This window comes from Athene noctua, chromosome 4 (assembly GCF_965140245.1).
Source record: "Athene noctua chromosome 4, bAthNoc1.hap1.1, whole genome shotgun sequence".
Taxonomy (NCBI): Eukaryota; Metazoa; Chordata; class Aves; order Strigiformes; family Strigidae; genus Athene; species Athene noctua.
Genome location: NC_134040.1, coordinates 33157594 through 33174753, shown reverse-complemented (window position 1 = coordinate 33174753; position 17160 = coordinate 33157594). Strand labels below are relative to the sequence as shown.

The 17160-nt window shown below is 46.5% G+C and overlaps 1 protein-coding gene across 6 annotated transcripts in view; it reads left to right on the top strand.

The window, feature by feature from the left end:
• Positions 1 to 17160, top strand: part of SEC31A (SEC31 homolog A, COPII coat complex component) — a 47674-nt gene that overhangs the window by 24871 nt on the left and 5643 nt on the right. The window contains exons 18-27 of one of the 6 annotated variants that reach the window (XM_074904909.1): positions 755 to 881; positions 1758 to 1903; positions 3394 to 3567; positions 3982 to 4149; positions 6752 to 6844; positions 7512 to 7641; positions 8592 to 8900; positions 14182 to 14240; positions 16310 to 16582; positions 16945 to 17064. In XM_074904909.1, the coding sequence (XP_074761010.1) occupies positions 755 to 881; positions 1758 to 1903; positions 3394 to 3567; positions 3982 to 4149; positions 6752 to 6844; positions 7512 to 7641; positions 8592 to 8900; positions 14182 to 14240; positions 16310 to 16582; positions 16945 to 17064 (1599 nt within the window). Of the gene's footprint in view, positions 1 to 754; positions 882 to 1757; positions 1904 to 3393; positions 3568 to 3981; positions 4150 to 6751; positions 6845 to 7511; positions 7642 to 8591; positions 8946 to 14181; positions 14241 to 16309; positions 16583 to 16944; positions 17065 to 17160 lie in introns of all 6 variants that reach the window. The other 5 variants (XM_074904908.1, XM_074904912.1, XM_074904911.1 and 2 more) reach the window with 5 other exon arrangements.

The following is a 17160-nucleotide window of genomic DNA, read 5'->3' as shown; positions in this document are numbered from 1 at the left end:
CTGACCGGTGGTGGTGGTTGTTGTTGTTGTTTAATTATTATTATTATTATGAACAGTTAGCCTTTGCTAACAAGTGAGTGTTGACCTTGTTAAGACCTTGCATATGTTGTTCAGGTGTGACTTTTTTCTTGTCCTAAACTGCACACAGCTGTTTCTGAGCTTGAAGTCTTAGCATGACAAAGGCTTTGTTCACTAAATTTCGTTCTGAAGGCTTGTGGTCAGGCAGCCTGTGTGTGTGGGTGCAGGGTAGGGATACTGCAGGCCAGCTCAGGTTGATACTGCTGCCAACTTGCTCTTTCCTTTGAGCAGCCTTTTCAGCTGCCCCTCACTGGTCAGCCTGAGGCCAGGAGCTTAAAACCGAATTAAACATTTTGACAAACAAAATTCATAGCCCTTGATGGGCATTGTGCAGAAGATTTGTAGTTAAATATTTGGTGTGTTATCTTTGCAAAAACAGTCCTGAAAGCCATCTGCAGCAATCCCAGCTTGCAGATTCTTTTCTTGTGCATTCTTTTCTTGCACATTTTGTAGCAAGAATAATTGGCCTGTCTGTGTTATCTGAGCTTGTTTTGTTTTTCACTGAACTCCTTTTGAAGTAAAATGTACTCTTGTGGAGCTGTTTAATTGCAGTGCAGCATCTGCTGTGTGCCTGGATGCAGCGGGGATGAGTACGTCTGAATTAGATACAAACTATACTGTATCCTGAGGAAATCCTACCAAGATCTCAACTGTGGTCTCTCTTCTTCTGGTCCAGCTCATCACTGCAGTGGTAACAAAGAACTGGAAAGAGATTGTGCAGTCTTGTGACCTGCAGAATTGGAGAGAGGCTCTGGCTGCTGTCCTCACGTATGCCAGGCCAGATGAGTTTGCAGCCCTTTGTGGTAAGGACACTTTTACAGACTGGATGTCATTTATTCTACTTACAGCAAAACTATACTTTACCACAGTTGTTTTCCTTCCAGTAAACTACTGTAATGCCTTGCTACCTGCTTTGATGGTTAATACAGTTCTTTGGTCCTGTTGCAGAGGACAAGAGGAACCTCCGGGGTGCTGTGTTCCCAGTTTCTTCCCTGATTTTCTGGGCACAGAACTGAGACCCTTGTGAGCAGCTGTTGTCTTGGAATCACCTGTGTAGTGCACAGGTGCTTGTCTTTTACCATTTCTAGATAGGTGATAATGATGATGATGTGACAGGTGTCTCAGCCAAGTGTAATGGAGTGTTTGTGTGTGGGACACAAGTGGAAATGTTTCAGGGAAGTGCTTTGCTCTAACAGCTGTATGCCTGACACCCCTGTGCCACTCAGATGCCAGCCATGGTGTGTAGGGAGCTGTACTTCAGCAAATGACAGCCCGGAGCAGTATCACAGCTTTGTTTCTCACAGTTCCTTGGCTGGTTGCACATTCAGGTCATGCTCCTGAAATAAGAGAGTGCAGAGAGAGGAGAATAGAACCCTGGCTTCTTGTCTTTTGTCACGTCGGCAGATGGACTGTCCCCTCTGATCTATCTCAGGTTTGCAGGCATTTGACAAGTCCTTGCTGCTATGACATTAACTGTCTCTGAAGTGCACTGGGCTCCCAGGAGACAATCTGTGCTGTACACCAGTGTATGTCCTTATCAGCGGAGCCCAGAGGCAATATCCCTTCTCACTGTGCTGAGCAGAGACCCAACGGGTGTTGCAGGCTTCCCCAGCCTGGGCAGTGATGGAGTGATCACTGGAGAGATTCACCAGCATCTTCTTTGTTCATATCTTCCCTAGATCTCCTGGGTAACAGGCTGGAGAGCGAGGGGGACAGCCTTCTGCAGACACAGGCTTGTCTCTGTTACATTTGTGCTGGCAACGTGGAAAAACTCGTTGCTTGTTGGACCAAAGCTCAGGATGGAAACAGCCCCTTGTCCCTTCAGGTTGGTAAATCTGTTAAAGACCTTGGAAGTAACACACTGCAGTCATTTGGCACTTAAATCAAATGATCTAGTGCAGACCTTTGCTGACAGCTGCATGCATCTCAGAATGCAAGCTTTTTCCTTCTGGAATGTGTGGCTTCCATAGAAATAACATACAAATATGATACTGGAAAGTGTGTTGTGAAGCACGATGGACCTCGTGCTCCTGTGTTCCTTGGGCAGTCCTGCTAATATGCTTGTTTAAGAAGGTAGGTGTAGGGCTTTGAGTGTTTTGGTAAAGAAGGGCTTTGAATGCTTGTATCTCTTGCAGTAGGGGAATACTTGGACACGCTTGCTTTTGGAAGACGTGGCTTGGATGCTCAGGGGAAGAGGTCTAATAATTAACTCTGGTTTTGAATTACCAAAATTATTTTCCAGTCTCTTGATTGTGAGGGCTTCATTTACAGATTCACCTTCAGTTTAAATTTGCATTTTGATTGCATTGCTTTGCTCTCTGACACTAAAATTAAAAAATACTGCTGAAGTCTTAATGAGGCTGCTTGTTTACTATGATGTGAAATTGCTAAAACTTGTAGAAGCTGTTGGTTTTCTTGATTTTTTTTTTTTTTTTTTTTTTCCTTGCCTTTTTTGAAGTCCTGATTTGTTGGGAAAAACAAAAATGTATTATTGAACAGTCAGTAAGCAGTCCTTATTAGTGATATATGGTTGAAATCCTGTGTGTGGTAACCTCATTAAATCTATAAGAAGATTTTAAAGGGGATTGCATGTTAATATTGGCAAATGAATATTTGTAGTGTCTTCCAGTATAACACAGTAAGAGTAAGAAAAACATTAGAAACTGACCAGAAAATGTTCCTGTTACTTAGCACTAGGAGAAAATCCATCCAAGACCAGCTCTGGTATTTGGGGATATGCAAGAAAGGCAGGATATGGAATATTCCTGGTGAATATCAACCAGAAAACCACGGACAGCTCTCCCAAAGGATTTGTTAGACCCTTTTGGTTAAGATGGTTAAGAACTGACTTACTGAAATGCTGCAAATGAATGTGCAGCACCCCAACACTGATAAGTGGTGATGGGTGTGATGTTTTCAGATTGCTCTCATGATTCTTGTCAGATATTTGTATGAAAGTGTACTCTTCTGGTGGACATGCTCAGCGCTGATAGGGCCCTGAAATCTTGTTTAATAAAAGCAGTTCTTCTGGCTTTGAACTCTACCCGATATGCTGCTGCTGGCTCTGCCGTTAGAAGCCATGTGGTGTGTGGTTGCTGGCTGCCGTTGTGTTGTCTCATGTGCTAGTATGGTCATGCCTTTGGTGCAACTCTAACTGCCTGGGAAATCTGCACTTGGCTTGAGCCTCCCATTGGGTTGAGGGGTTCTGCAGGGCTGCTCTGAGGAACAGCCCTTCATGGCAGTCATTAGCCAGGGCTTACTTCACACCATTGTTCTCATTTGTGGGTTGTTTCTTTTTTTTCCCTGATCTTCCAGGATTTAATAGAGAAAGTTGTAATCCTGCGCAAAGCCGTGCAGCTCAGCCAGACCATGGACCCTAATGTTGTGGGGGCTCTTTTGGCTGAGAAGATGAGCCAGTACGCCAACCTCCTGGCAGCCCAGGGCAGCATTGCTGCAGCTTTGACCTTCCTCCCTGCGAACACCAACCAGGTATGGAGCCTTCATACCTTCATGGAGGTTTTTCCTCTCTCTCTCTCTCTCTCTCCGTGAACAGGTGTACTCTGAGCAAAGCTTGCTGCAGTTAGCCAGCAGAGCTGCCCTTTGAAATGCACCTCAGGATGTTTCCCTTTTCCCTGTGTTGGCCTCACTAAGCTGGCAGAAGTACATAGCTTTGTTCTTCTCCCTCTTCCTTTCACATCTTTGTCCTTGCAGCCAGTGGCTGCAAAAAGGGCAGCTGTCCCTCCTGCAGGCCAGACACAGTGAAACGTGTACCTTGACACTTGGTTGTTTCTGTTTGATTTCTTTTGAACTCATCAGCCTGTGGTCAGTCAGCATCTTTGTGTGATGTACTGTATGTCAGACAGAGCAGTTAACTTTTCCTTCACTGTCCTTTTCTGATTGCAGCCCAACATCATGCTGTTACGGGACAGGCTTTGCAGAGCCCGAGGGGAGATCCCAGTGGGACAGGAGGCACTTAAGGCACCATATGAGAGACAGCCCAAAGGACGAGCTGGCCCTGTGGCTGAACAGGTGCAAGGGCCCCAGGCTCCATCCCAGCAGTATTACCAACAGGTAAATGGGTTTTGGCAGTCAGGGAGGGACATATGATGCTCAGGTTCTGGAGAGTAATGGATATGGATAGAGGAATTCTTTTCCTTTTTCGTGATCTGAGCTGGGGCTGTATGATGTACAAGAACCTTGTGGTAGAAGTCCTTGGTGCTGCTTTTCAGTCAGTACAGATGCCTCCTTTACTCCTTGTCTGGAAACATCTATTCAACACCTTGTCAGGTAGCCTGCTTCTGAAGTTTAGGTGTTTTCCCTCCCTTTTTTGAAAATGTGCTTCAGTGCCAAAATGACTGTGTGGGAGAGCACTGCAGGATTTTTCTGTGCTTGCTCTCATAGTCCCTGATGTCATCCCATCCCTGCAGGCCTTGGGGCTTGCTCATGCTGCTCACCAGCCTCTTCTGGGGCTGATTATTTCCATCCCCAGCTCTGACGTTAGCTGCAGAAGTTGCTGAGCAGTGGCAATAGCAAACGGAGGGTTTGTTTTAGCAGTTGTGGATACAGCCTGCTCTGAAAACACCCTCCCAGCTGGGCGTAAGGGGGTGTAGGGAGCATGGGCAAGGGGGTATGAGGCAGGTCTGGGCTGAGAATGAAATGGGCCAGAAGAAAGACTCAGTGAGTATGGGACTAATATGGAGCTGGGGGCTGTGCAAAGAGGAAGAGGAGAAATGCGGGAAGCAGATGCTGTGGTGTTATATCTAGCCAGAGGATGGCACTGCGTCAGGCCACGTCGGCTGTTACCAGAGCATGGTGCGGTGGGCACCCCTGGCTCTGTGTGTGCTTGAAGAGCATCACTAAGTCCCTAATCCCTCAGTGTGCTGCTGGAGCCCCTCTGGCCCTGCTCTACACCAGGACTCTGGGCTGGGCTTTTCTGAGAGTGAAGCTGTGTCAGTGCTGTGGGTGTTCTCCTTACACAGAGGAGGTTTGCACAAGCAGAGGCATGCCTCTGTCAGTGCTGCCCTTCAGGCACTGCCTGCCAGAAAAACGGGGACAGGAAGGAAGAAGGGCTGAGAAGTGAGGAGGGGATGGGGGCTTTGTTCTCTCCTTCAACAATTGTGTGTGCCTTCACCTTCTCTCCAGGGTGTTAACAAGGCAGATTTTGGAAGGGATAAAGCCTTCATCCTGTTCGTACAAGATTACCTTGCCAATGCTTTGCGGATCATTTGAAATGCATCATTGTCAGTAATTAGCTCTACTATTCTTTCCTGTCTCTTTGACCTTCCTCTGTGTAACCACTGAAATTCCTTGAGGAGCAGTGCTGTGTATTTCTCGTTTGGCTGTTGAAAATAGCAGCTGTCCTCTAGATGGTGAGATCTTAGCAATGCTTTTTACACCCAAGTTCCCTCTTTTTTCTGCTGTTTCAGGAGTGCCTTAAGGTATTATTTAAGCAAGCCCTGCTCATTAATAAAAGGCTGGGTGTATCACAACCCCATGAGCACACTGTGAGTGAGTTACCCCCTGTGTTCTTGGCTTTCCAGGGAGCTCATGCTCAGCAAGAAGGGTTTGAAGGGAACAGGTCGCATGTCAGAAAGGTGCTGATGAGTCAGAATGGAAAGAAATTACATATTTCAGTCTTAGGATACTTGTTGTGATTGCCTTCTTTTAAGGAAGTCTGTACATAGGGCTTGTTCAAGCTTGAGGCATCCTCTGTGCAATTGCTGTCCCAAATAGGAACATGTACTTAAAACTCGGTTTTCTTTCAACATAGATTTTTGAACCCTCTTTCATATGAAAAAATATAGGCATGAAAGGGGATGGAAAAATCTTTTAGATGACTCCAGCGATGAGTTATGCAAACATTAACAGTGGGTTGTATGGCTGACTGCACCACTAGCCCTGCACTGCACAGGATTAGAGACAGACAAACTGAGCCAGCCAGGAGTCCAAGGCCACAGCTTTTCCTCTGCCTGTGCTCAAGTGGGACATTGGGCTCCTGACCCTGGCTCTGTGTTCCACTGCTGGGCAGCACACCCTCTCCTTGCTCAAGGACATTTCAGGCCTAGTTCTTGGTTTCTGTCCCATCAGAAAGGTAATAGTGGTCATATGGAACTGAAGGGCTTTAGAGTGGCAAAGGAAGATAGAGGTGGGAGCCTGGCTGGGAAGCAGTTAGCATTAAGATGTGTGTTTGTGCCTGTGCAAGAGCTGAATATCAGATGTTAACCTCTTTGAATTCGTCTTAAGCTTGGTTTAAACACGCTGCTTTTGTGTGAGGCGATATGTTTGAATTTAACATGGAACTTGGGACTTTCGGCTGTGGTTAGTGCTGCTTGGTGTCATGCAGTAGCCTGGGGGGAGCTTCTGCAGTAGGAAAATATGATAGAAGAGACAGACCTGGCTCACTGGCATATGTAACACCGCACTCGCTCCACAGCCTATTGTAGCTGAGTCTCCACTGTGCTTCATCTTCACTGCAATTCACTTTGGCTCCAGTACACAGTGATTTCATCTGTCTGGAATGCACTTTTCCTTCTTCCTGAGATTTTACAGCTGTGTTACAAGTGCCAGCATGCAAACCTTTTTGTATTCACTTCTTTGCATCTCGTTTTGTGAAACCCTTTAGACTTTTTTATTGTTTTGTTTTCCATGATTGGTATTTCTTTGTTCAATTCAGGTTAGAATTGCCCCTACTGTCACTACCTGGAGTAACAAAACTCCTACTGCCCTTCCCAGCCATCCTCCTGCAGGCTGTCCCTCTGACACACAGGTATAACCTTTATTATTCCTCTCTGAGCCCCTGCTCCACCCCAGTATGTCCCCTGGTGTAGTTTCTGTGCTTGACACAGTCTGGTACAGATGGGCAGGAGGAGCAGCATACACATATCCTCTGGTTTTGCTCCTCTGCATCTCATGTTAGGCTTTTTTTTTTCACCAGCACCCAGATGAGTGGTTCTGGAAAGCTTTGAGTGGGAGCTCAGTGTGACCTGATCCCCCCAACCCTTCCCCCCATGCTGGAATATTTGAAGTGTGATGATATTTTTCCTTTCCCTGTTTCCCATGGAAAGTAGAAGCATCAGAGTTAACGTTTAAGTTGTTTAATTGAAAGCTGTGGATGTCAGGGTACTCTCGTACAGCCTGAATAACTGCCAGTGGTGTCAAGTACCTCTTCCTTCTGCGGGAAGGTACCTGCTGCTCTGCTGCTGTCGAAGTCACTGCATAGACAGACTGTGCTTTCAGTGTTACGCTGGGCACCCTAAGCTACTGGGATGGTTGGAGGCATTTGCCCCTGTGCTTGTGGCTCTTCCAGGGAATGTGGTTTCAGGCCTTGCCACGTAAACTGATCGTTTTGTTATATTTCCACTTCAGCACTGCGTTACCATTGTTGACTAAATTCTATCTCCCCCTACCCTTTTTCCTGCAATCTTTTTTTACAGGGAGACAATCCACCTCCTCCAGGGTTTATCATGCCAGGTGCCGTTAACCCCAACATGCCACCACAGCAAGTCACACCTTCCAATTACAGCATGTACTCCCAAGCGGGGACCCGGCCAACATACCCCCAGAGTGAGTAGCAGCGGCTCCCCTCTCCCTCCCATGTGGGTCAACATTTACCTGAGGATAGCCAGTTCCCTCCTTGGGGTTGGGAGGGTTCAGACCAAGCCAGTGCCACCTTTCTGAGATGACATCTGAGGGTTGTCATTTCTTAGTGGGATCCAGACATCAGGCACCCTCTGTCAGACACTGTCTCCTCTGCTGAGGTGTCTGCCCACAGTGCTTAGACTCACTCCTCAGCTGGCCCTTCCCAAGGGTGTGTTGGGGTCAGAAACCCCCCAGGTGTGAGTCCTGGAGAAGCAGCACAAAGAGGGACCCAACTTACCTTGTGTGCAGCTGGACCACCCAGTTCTTATTGGGACCCCATGAAGATGGGAAAGGGGAGGAGGAGACAAGGGCAGTAGCAGAGGTGAGTGAGGAAGGGGGCAGAGCACTGACTCATTCAAAGCAGGGGACTGAAAGTATAGGCACCACAGAGGGAAAAAAAAAAAAAGGTGTAGATGGGCAGAGGAGAGGCAGTGAAGTTAAGCTGTAGGGCCCACAGTGAAAGGCTGTGAGCTTGCATTCACATACAGAGGCTGCTGTTCTTGTCCTTGGCCTAGACTTTCCCTCTGTGCAAACCTGGGGCAGGGTTTCCCTTCCCTGATAGGCACCACAAGGATTGCAATGGTCTGGAAAACAGCCAGAGCAGCAGCATCTCTGTGCCCCAGCCCTACCTCAAATGGCATGGTGGCTCTGGAGAGTCTAGTGGGGAGCAGTCCAGGGCTGCTAAGTCCCTGGCTATCCTGTGTCAGGTTGAGGTTCTGAGCAGTCCTGCACGCACAGGCAGAGTTGTGGGACCCAAGATTTGGCTGGGCAGGTAAGTGGTTTGAGGGGGAAGAGGCAGGTGGAGAAGGAAGCAGCTCAAACCTGCTCTTCTGTTGTGAACTCACTGACTGAATGTCTTTTCTCCCTGTTTGTAGCGTATCAGGCCACGCAGCAGTACTCCTGTGGAACAGGGGGACCAGCTCTCTATCAGCCTCAGCAGCCTATCGCTGTTCCTGCTTCAGCCTCTTACACAAACCCTGCCCCTAACACCACCCCTCCCTACTTGCCCTCTGCCCCTGCCCACTCCCTGCCCTCCCCGCTGTACCCTGGGCAGCCTCAGCCCTCCCCAACGAGCCTGAATCCAGTCTGTTCCTTCCCTCTTCCTCTCGGTGTGTCCTTTCAGCATGGCAGGCCGGGACCTCCAGCAACTTCTGTGGCTTATGCGTTACCTACTGGACCAACAGGTACTCTGCCTGCAACCAGTGACCTTCCTGCATCCCAGAGAACAGGTCTGCGCTCAGATGGGGGGGCAGACAGGGAGAGGGAGGGTTCTGCTTTATTACTTCCTCAGTTAAGTGGACAACTTTTTCTTGTGGATGCTCCGTACGAAGTTTGCTTTTCCTCAGAGGTCAAGTCAAAGCATTTCTAAAACCACATCTTCCCTGTGTGATGATATGGCTATGTTGCTGCAGTGAGCCCTTGCTGAGCAGCACAAGCAGTTGTTCTCCTGCAAGTCAGGCACACAGAGCTTTTGTCTTGCCTGAGACATGGTGCTACGTCATCGTCTTGATATAAAACTGTTGTATCCTGTGGACGTATGGTGGCAGAGTTTTTAGCTTTGGGAGGCTGGCATCGAAACCTGCTATGTGACTGGAGAGCAAAATAGGAAAACTTGCTCATTTTTGTAACCGATACGGAGAAGATGATCCTAATTCTCGCTGGAGAACAATTTTGCAAATGTAATTTGTCCCTGTGTCCCCCGTTTGTGAGTGGCATTTCAAGCTGGGGATTGGCAGCGTATTTAATTCAAGCATTTCCTGTGGCATCAGCTCACTTCCACTATTTTTCTTCCTAACCACTTAGTGCAATGAGATTTACTGGAGCTGTGAATGCCTTAAAAGATAACCAGAAGTGATTTAGAAATGCTTTTACGTGTCTCTTTCCTGAATGTGAATTAAAAGCATGTGTGTGTGGCTGACACAGGAGCATGTTTGAGCACGTGTGGTGAGACAGCATGCGCTGAGGTGGGGCTCTGTCTTGTCACTGCCTGCACCTAACTGTTTGCTGTGGGACAGTGACCTCACTTGCGATAACAAACCTGTCTCTTCACTTAGCAGCTTTGCATACATCAGATTGTGTGAGAAATACAAGCAGTCCTTTTCTAAACCTGGCTATAAACATAATTCACATCCAGGTGGTCCAGCTGGAGACTCAAAGACCAAATCTGGGAAGCAGGGAGCAGAGGGAATATTAGGCAGGATTTGAGGGATGTTCCAGGGATGCTGAGTCTGCTGATAGGCCTTAAGGACACCACGTGACTCCCTCTCTTACTTTAAAAGTCTTTTAGGGGTGATGCAGTGCAGGAAAGACACGTTGCCTTTGATTTGGCAGCAGAAGTCAAATGAGTAGGTGCTCCTGGTGTCCATGAGGCTGGGAGCCCACTCCTCTTATGGCGTTGCCTTCACGCACTCATGTTTTGGGGAGAAATGGTATTTTGTTCTGTCAGAAAATGGAGAGGACTGGTGTAGGGCAGTGGTCAGGTCTGCAAGGGGAGAAGAGGCCTTTTCCCTCCATCCTACAGCCAGATTTGGTGTCCTCTCTGTTCTTGGAGATGCTGTACCGTGACCTCTCCTGACCCCATGTTACGGGGCATGTCAAACTTGTATCTAAACCTGAGGAGTTACTAAATAGAACAGAGGAAGAAGTGTTGGATTGGGTTATAGGCCTGGGGTGTGGAGCAGCACATTATAATGTAGACAGCACAGCTTCCACACCTCCAAATACATGCAAGGAACAAGAAAATCGTTTGTTCTTATCCGTTTACTGCTCTGCTTGCATCACTAGCAGGCAGTTTCTGGTGTTACCAGTAAAGTGTCATAGTCTGTGTGGTGCTCAGGGTGGGTGAAGCTCTGTGTTCTGGACAATAAAAATTAGACACGTTAATGACAGTATCAGTCAATTTGTAAAATTGTGTAATTCACATAGTAGTCTAACACATCTTGCCTACATCTTTTTAATATAAGGGGAATTGAAGCAGTCATTATCTTCACTGCCTTGCCAGATTTCCTTTCAAATTTAAAAGTTGTCAGTACTAGGCTTTTTATAAAACTTTCTGAGAACTGTCAGTGCTGCTTGTGTTTTTTCCCCGGCAGCTGGGGCGAGAAGGCAGCCAATATAAAGTGTCAGACCTTCAGGAGCCCAAACTTGGGCCTCATTAATGCCAGCCTTGGGCTGAAATGCGGAGGTAGACTCCAGGGCACAGTGAGGTGCCAAGGCTGAGCAGCTCCTGAGTGTGGGCTGCGGCATGCAAGTGCAGGAAAAAAGATATCTGAAGAGCACACTCTGTCCTATTCCAATTTTTGGATTATGCCTTTCAAAAAACATATAAACAAGAAGGGAAAAAACATTGCTTTGTGAGTGTGGAAATGACTGACAGTGTATGTTCTTAATATGCTTAACCACCAACATATTTTCCAGAGTAGCTGCATTGCTTAGTGAAGTACGCTCTGGCATGAAATCCTATAGAACCACAGAAATCTGCAGCCAGGAGTAGATCTCACCTGTAACTCTGAATGTTCCAGAGCAGAGCTATAAAGATGCTGATCTTGGCTTTGAAGTGGTGTGCTTTTGTCTGTGGTGGTGATCTAATCTGGGAACATCATGTTTCACTTTGCAAATGTGATTCATTTAAAGGCAGGGGTAAGGGAGGAAGGAAAAAAGATCTCAAATTTGAAGTCTTGAAAAGCACCTGACCTCTGAACTGGCTTGGATTTAAAGATGTACTTAAAGAAACAGTTCTATACATATTTTCTGGTTTTTTGCAAATGCATGTAACAGTAGCATGTAAAGTTGTGCTGGGAGCTCCAGTAAGCAAGAAAAGCCCACATTTAATTTTCAATCTATCTCACTTTGTTCTGTGATAGATCTTTGAACCTGCTTTCAAGAGAGTTTTAATTTTCAGAGCCTTGAATCTTGTTTGAAATTGCAGTAGAGCAATTCTAAGCTAAGGGAAGGGTTTGCACCAGAACTATAAGCTCATCAGACCAACCCCAGGGCCAGGAGTTATCACCAATGTTCTGCTTCTCTCTGAAATGGCAAAGGCTTTGTTGGCTATGTTTTGCCATCTGGATTTGTTGCTCAGTCTGAGCAGGCAATGTGCCTTTTCACATGGGTGTAAAGCTGCTATGAACATACTTTTATTTTTATTTTTGCTGGGCTGGATGCAGTTGAGACCACCCCTTGATTTGGGAAAATGCTCGACATCCACCTTGAAGTCAAGTACTTTAAGCATCTCCTGAAAAGCTTTCTAGAATAATAAAACCAGGGTGAGAAGGCTGTTGCTAAGAGTAATGGTCTGTTGGCCACACTGGCTGGCATGAAGAGAAAATGAGAACACCAGAAGAGATAAGAAAGTGGGCCAGGCAGGACTCTGCAAGATTTGTTAGAAACAACTAGAAACACTGATTTACTGCATGGAAAGAGCAATAGGCTTGTTTTCAAGGAAGGCAGACAAAAGCAGTTCCACAGGGTGGTTTGGACAAATGACTGGTGTCTAAACTGGCATTGTAATTAGGCAGGTTTTTTCTCCTGATTTCTCATGCTTATTGAAACTAGATTGCTAATCAAAAGTTACAGACCAATTGTTTTATGTTTGAAGAAAATCTTTTTTAGTTCTCTTTGCATTTTATCTGCAGAAAGCCTACCAACTCAAGACCAGGCCTTTCCCTTCACAGGTGAACTAGGTACCACCTAACCTGAAAATAATTACAGCCACTACATTAAATTAATTGAACAGACATCAATAATGCATATGTCCTTCAGAGAGCATTAAGTGTGATGCTGTTTGCCAGTTAGACAAATCAATTTTTAATTCCTTAATTAAGACCAATAACAACATATCTGGAGTTTTTAACCACAGAAACAAATGCTGGGTTTCCTTTTTTAAATAAAGTTATTCCAGGAAATGAACAGCAGTAACAGTCTGGAAGATTTTCTTTAATGTGTTACCACTATCAGCACTGCAGAAGTTGGACTTCCTATTTCAGAAATACTTTGGGATTTTCTGGATAGGTAGGAATGGGGAAGCCCCTTGGGCACGTGACTGTGAGGAGAAGGCACTATCTTTGGTTAAAGAGAAAGCAGATGTGAAAGGGGTTTTAGATTGGTTTGCGTTGTACCCCTTTAACATGCTCTGGATGTCAAACTTGTTTAACAAAAGCTCAGGAGCAACTGAAATTTCAGATAAAATGCACGAATTCTGCAGTGATGATAAGCTCTGCTGTCTATGGTGAATTCATCATCTGCTAAGTGAAAAACACTGGTGAAAAAATCCATTGAGCAGGGGTTTGGTTTTGTTGGCTTTTTGTGGTTTTGTGCAATAAATCCTGATTACTCTGTGAGGCCACAGTAATGCTGAGATATAATGCTGTGGTCCCGATTATATGCGCTTGGTGATGAGATGGGGAACAATTTCTAATGCACTAATGTGAGCTTTGGTATCCAAATCCTGCAGCTGCGCAAAACGTGCTTTCTTGGAAGAGCAGAAACTTTGGTATAGAACAACACCCCAGTCTCAGAGTGAATCTGCTGTGCTGCAGATTTGTTTCAAATTGCCCTTGATGCAAAAACCTGGATTTTGCCACCTTGCCCCAGCAGCTCTGCTCTGCTTTTGGCACACAAAACACCCATAAAACATGCTGTAGCTGGCAGTGGAAACCTGGTTTTATGGTTCTCTTGTGTCTCCAGGGTAGCTGGGTGAATCTGGCCTAAAATGTTTAAGGCTCCTGTTAACTCTTACACTGCTTCTTTCTGTATTATGTTGCTGGGGAACGTGTCTTGACTGTCATGTATAAATCCATCCCAGTACACAATCGCAGCAGCAGCTCTTGGGAAGTGAATGCAGCTTAACTGGTGTTCTTACTCACCTGTGATTTCTCACATCTCTGCTGCTGATTAATGTTTATAATAATGTTGTGTTGATCGTGGGGGGAAAAGAAGTTCAAAACCAATTCTCAAATTCCCATTTCTTCTCGTGTGATGCAGATGGGAGAAACTTTCACCAGTAACCAAAGCTGTCTTCACATAGAGTCTGTGTAGCAGAGCTGTGCTTTGGGATTAGTAGGCAACTGCCTGCCTTTTCAAAGGGCATGTCTGCTCAGTGTTTTTTTTTTCTCATGAGAGAAGAAAAAGTTAACTGTAAAAAAAAAAAAAACAAAAACAAAAACAAAAACAAAAAAAAAAAAAAAAAAAAAAAAAAAAACCAACTTCTGTCAAACTTTTGAACAGTTGGTTGAGATTTCCAAACTGGCGCAGAGCCCAGAGGGTCTGAGAGCTGGGGTGTTGGGAGGCTCTGGTTGGCACAGGTGCTGTCCCGGCTCCAGTGAACAGCAGGGGAGCAGGCAGGCAAGGACAGGCTCTTGAAGTCGCTGCCAGTAGAGCCATGGCAGGGAGCTGGTCCAGCTAAGCTCACGAAGGCATCGCTGCCCTCCTCTGAGGTATTTAGTCTCTGTTTTCTTTCTGTCCTAGGGCCTCAGAATGGCTGGAACGACCCTCCTGCCCTGAACAGAGCTGCCAAGAAGAAGAAGGTACTCTAGGAAATGTCTCTACACCATGGAGTCCTGGCCACTTGAAAAGCAGTAACTTAAGCAGCTCCTGGGAAAACCTGTTTGCTGGAGAAAGGGAAAAAGAAGGGTTAGCAGCAAACAAAAGCTGCACCTCCTGAGCAGAAATGGCCCTTATGCCTCTCCAATATGCATGATCTCTCTCAAAATCTTTAAGTCTCTAAAGAGATAGTGACATTTTTGCTAAAGTTGTGGTTGTTAATAACAACATTGATCCTGGTTTAAGAGAAGAAAATACCTCAGACTATTTTCATCTGCAGTAAAGCAGATGAGTTTTGCAGGAGATGATACTTATGTAAAATGATGAGGCTGTACAAATTGTTACAGATTACTGACTTTGCTGGAGCTGAAAGCAATTTATCCTGATTAAGGGCCTGACCCTGAGAGGTCTGCTGAGAGTAAGACAGTTTTCATGATGGAGACAATGTAGTTTTGTAGAATGGATTTAAATTGCAGCAGGGCAGAATGACTGGGAACACTTGGCACAGAGCACAGTGAGCCTTTTCATCTCCTGTGACTGCTGTAGTCTCGTGTGTCTCCACAGCAGTCGGTGCCATCCACTGCTCTCTGAGCCTGGCACATTTAGTAAGCAAGAGTCAATCTGGAGTGTGTAAAGCAGGGCTGGGGGGGATGTTGGAGCAAGCAAGAGAAGGTCTGAGGTGAAGGTGAAGGCAGAAGTCTTCCTTATCCTTTGCGGTTTGGTCTGCAGTTCAAGACTTGAGAAGCTTTTGGAGGATGGATAGGGGGTGCTTTGTCTGTTCCTGACTGCCTCAGTGCTGAGGTGTTGCACAGCAGCTGGCATGCTGCCTTTTGGGGCTTTGGGCTCTGAAGTAGAAGGAGGAAAGTTGTCAGAATTAACTACTGGACCTGAGAGCTTAAGAAGCAACCTTTTGCAAAACTAGCCTGTGTGTGTGTCACAGCCAGAATTTCTACCGTAGCCAGGGCTCTCAGGGTTGGCTCCCTTCTAAACAAGGAGTCATCTTTGTTGCATTTCCAGTGGGTTATCTATCTGTCAGAAATGTTTCTATGTTTCCCTTATGTCCACTGTATGAGGAGGTGGTTTAGGGTATTGTAAAATGACTCATCACATGGGTTGTTATAAAATAGAAGAACCATGTGGCATTTCAAGCCACTTCGTAATTTGCAGCTGTTTTCTACCTAAGAACTTACCCAGTATTGTGATTCATTGCTTTTATAACTGACTTTGGTGCTGGGTTGGGAATATGTTTTCTTGCTGTCCAAAACCACTAGCTTAATTCTGGCATCATTCATTCAGGGTTCTGTCATCTTTCTTTTATTCCATGCACACCAAAAGAAATGTCTGCATTCCCAAGGGAGCTCTTTATTTTGTTTGGATTCCTGTATGTTGAGTAACAGAGGCCAGTAGCTCATTTTGTGGTTTCTTATCTCTACTAAATGTTTCCAAAATGCCCCTGTACAAAGACTGACAGTTGATTAGGGATGAATCTCAAAAGCGCTCATAATCTGTTTTAGCACAAATGTGTTTGCCAGAAGCTTGAAGGGCTTTCAGGAGCTTTGTTGGTGTGTGTTGCTTGCTGTGACCCCTATACTGCATGGACAAAAATGTACACTTGAAAGTGAGACACAAAAGTCTAAATATAATGTAAGCATATGTAGGTGTGGGTTAGTTTTCATTAGTGCAACTCCTCCTCTTTTAGTGCTAATCTGCCAAACCTCTGTTTTGTGCTCTTAGCAGAGGGAGAGTTGCTCTGATGGTGACTGTACTTGTGGCCAGGGCCTGCTCCTGCCCTGTACAGGCAGGATGACAGGCAGAGCACCCTGGACTGGGAACCCTGGAGGATAATACTGCTCCAGGGCACTTTTTGCCACATGAGTAGCTGCAGCCAGAGGAACGGGTTTGTTTAGGCAGAGTGAAATCCTGTATTGCCTGCCCCTTTACTTTGGTGTCTTGGGGGCTCGGTGTTCTGGTCGCTGTGGGTTGGGCAGTAGGAACTGGGTGTTGTGCTCTGCCTGCGGCAGCAGCCTCCACATGCTATTTGTTTCTTCCCCAGGTCCCCAGTAACTTCCTGCCCCCGGTTCCCATCACCTTCCCCATCATGAACCCGCTGGCGGACCCACAGTCTCAGGTGCAGCAGCCCCTGGCTCCGGCAGCACCCATGGACGCACCCAGCTTCCAGCCTCCGCACCTCCCCGTCGGGCCAGTGGTGCTGCAGGGGGGCTACCCCACCGCTCCCCAGCCCCTGGGGCCCTGCATCGGGCCACCCACTGCCTCCAAACCCAGCACAGAGGGGGCCCCTGGGGCCCCAATCGGCAATGCCATCCAGGTAATGTAGCCCCAGTGCCGTATGGTTTTGGTTTGCAGGCTGGGATCCTGTTGGCCAGGCGTTTCTTGTACCTCCAAAGCGTACTGCAGTTTAGTCATGAGCTTTGTGCCACAATGGCACTTTGCTACTGTCATCTCCAGTGAGATGCTGCCTCTTTGCAGTTAATATCCAGTATGGACCAATGAGCTGTGACTTCACAGCTCTCTAGAGGGAGTGACAGCAGATGCTGATCATGTCACTGTCACATGCCCACAGGGAAGAAATAGTTGTGCCAAGCTGGCTAATAAAGCTGCTTGGTTTAGTTGAAAACAAGGTGTGGTCACAACAACGTGGAGAAGCTTCACCCGCTCTCTGTTTCTCAGCATGTGCAGGCACTACCAACAGAGAAGATTACCAAGAAACCCATCCCTGAGGAGCACCTTATACTGAAGACTACATTTGAAGCTCTTATCCAACGGTGCCTGCTGTCTGCCTCTGATCCGGTAGGGCTCTGTGGCGTTCCCAGAGCATGTTTGGGTGGATGTGCTGGTACCTGCGGCCACGGGAAGCCATCACAGCCTCTCCTCAGACAGTTCTGT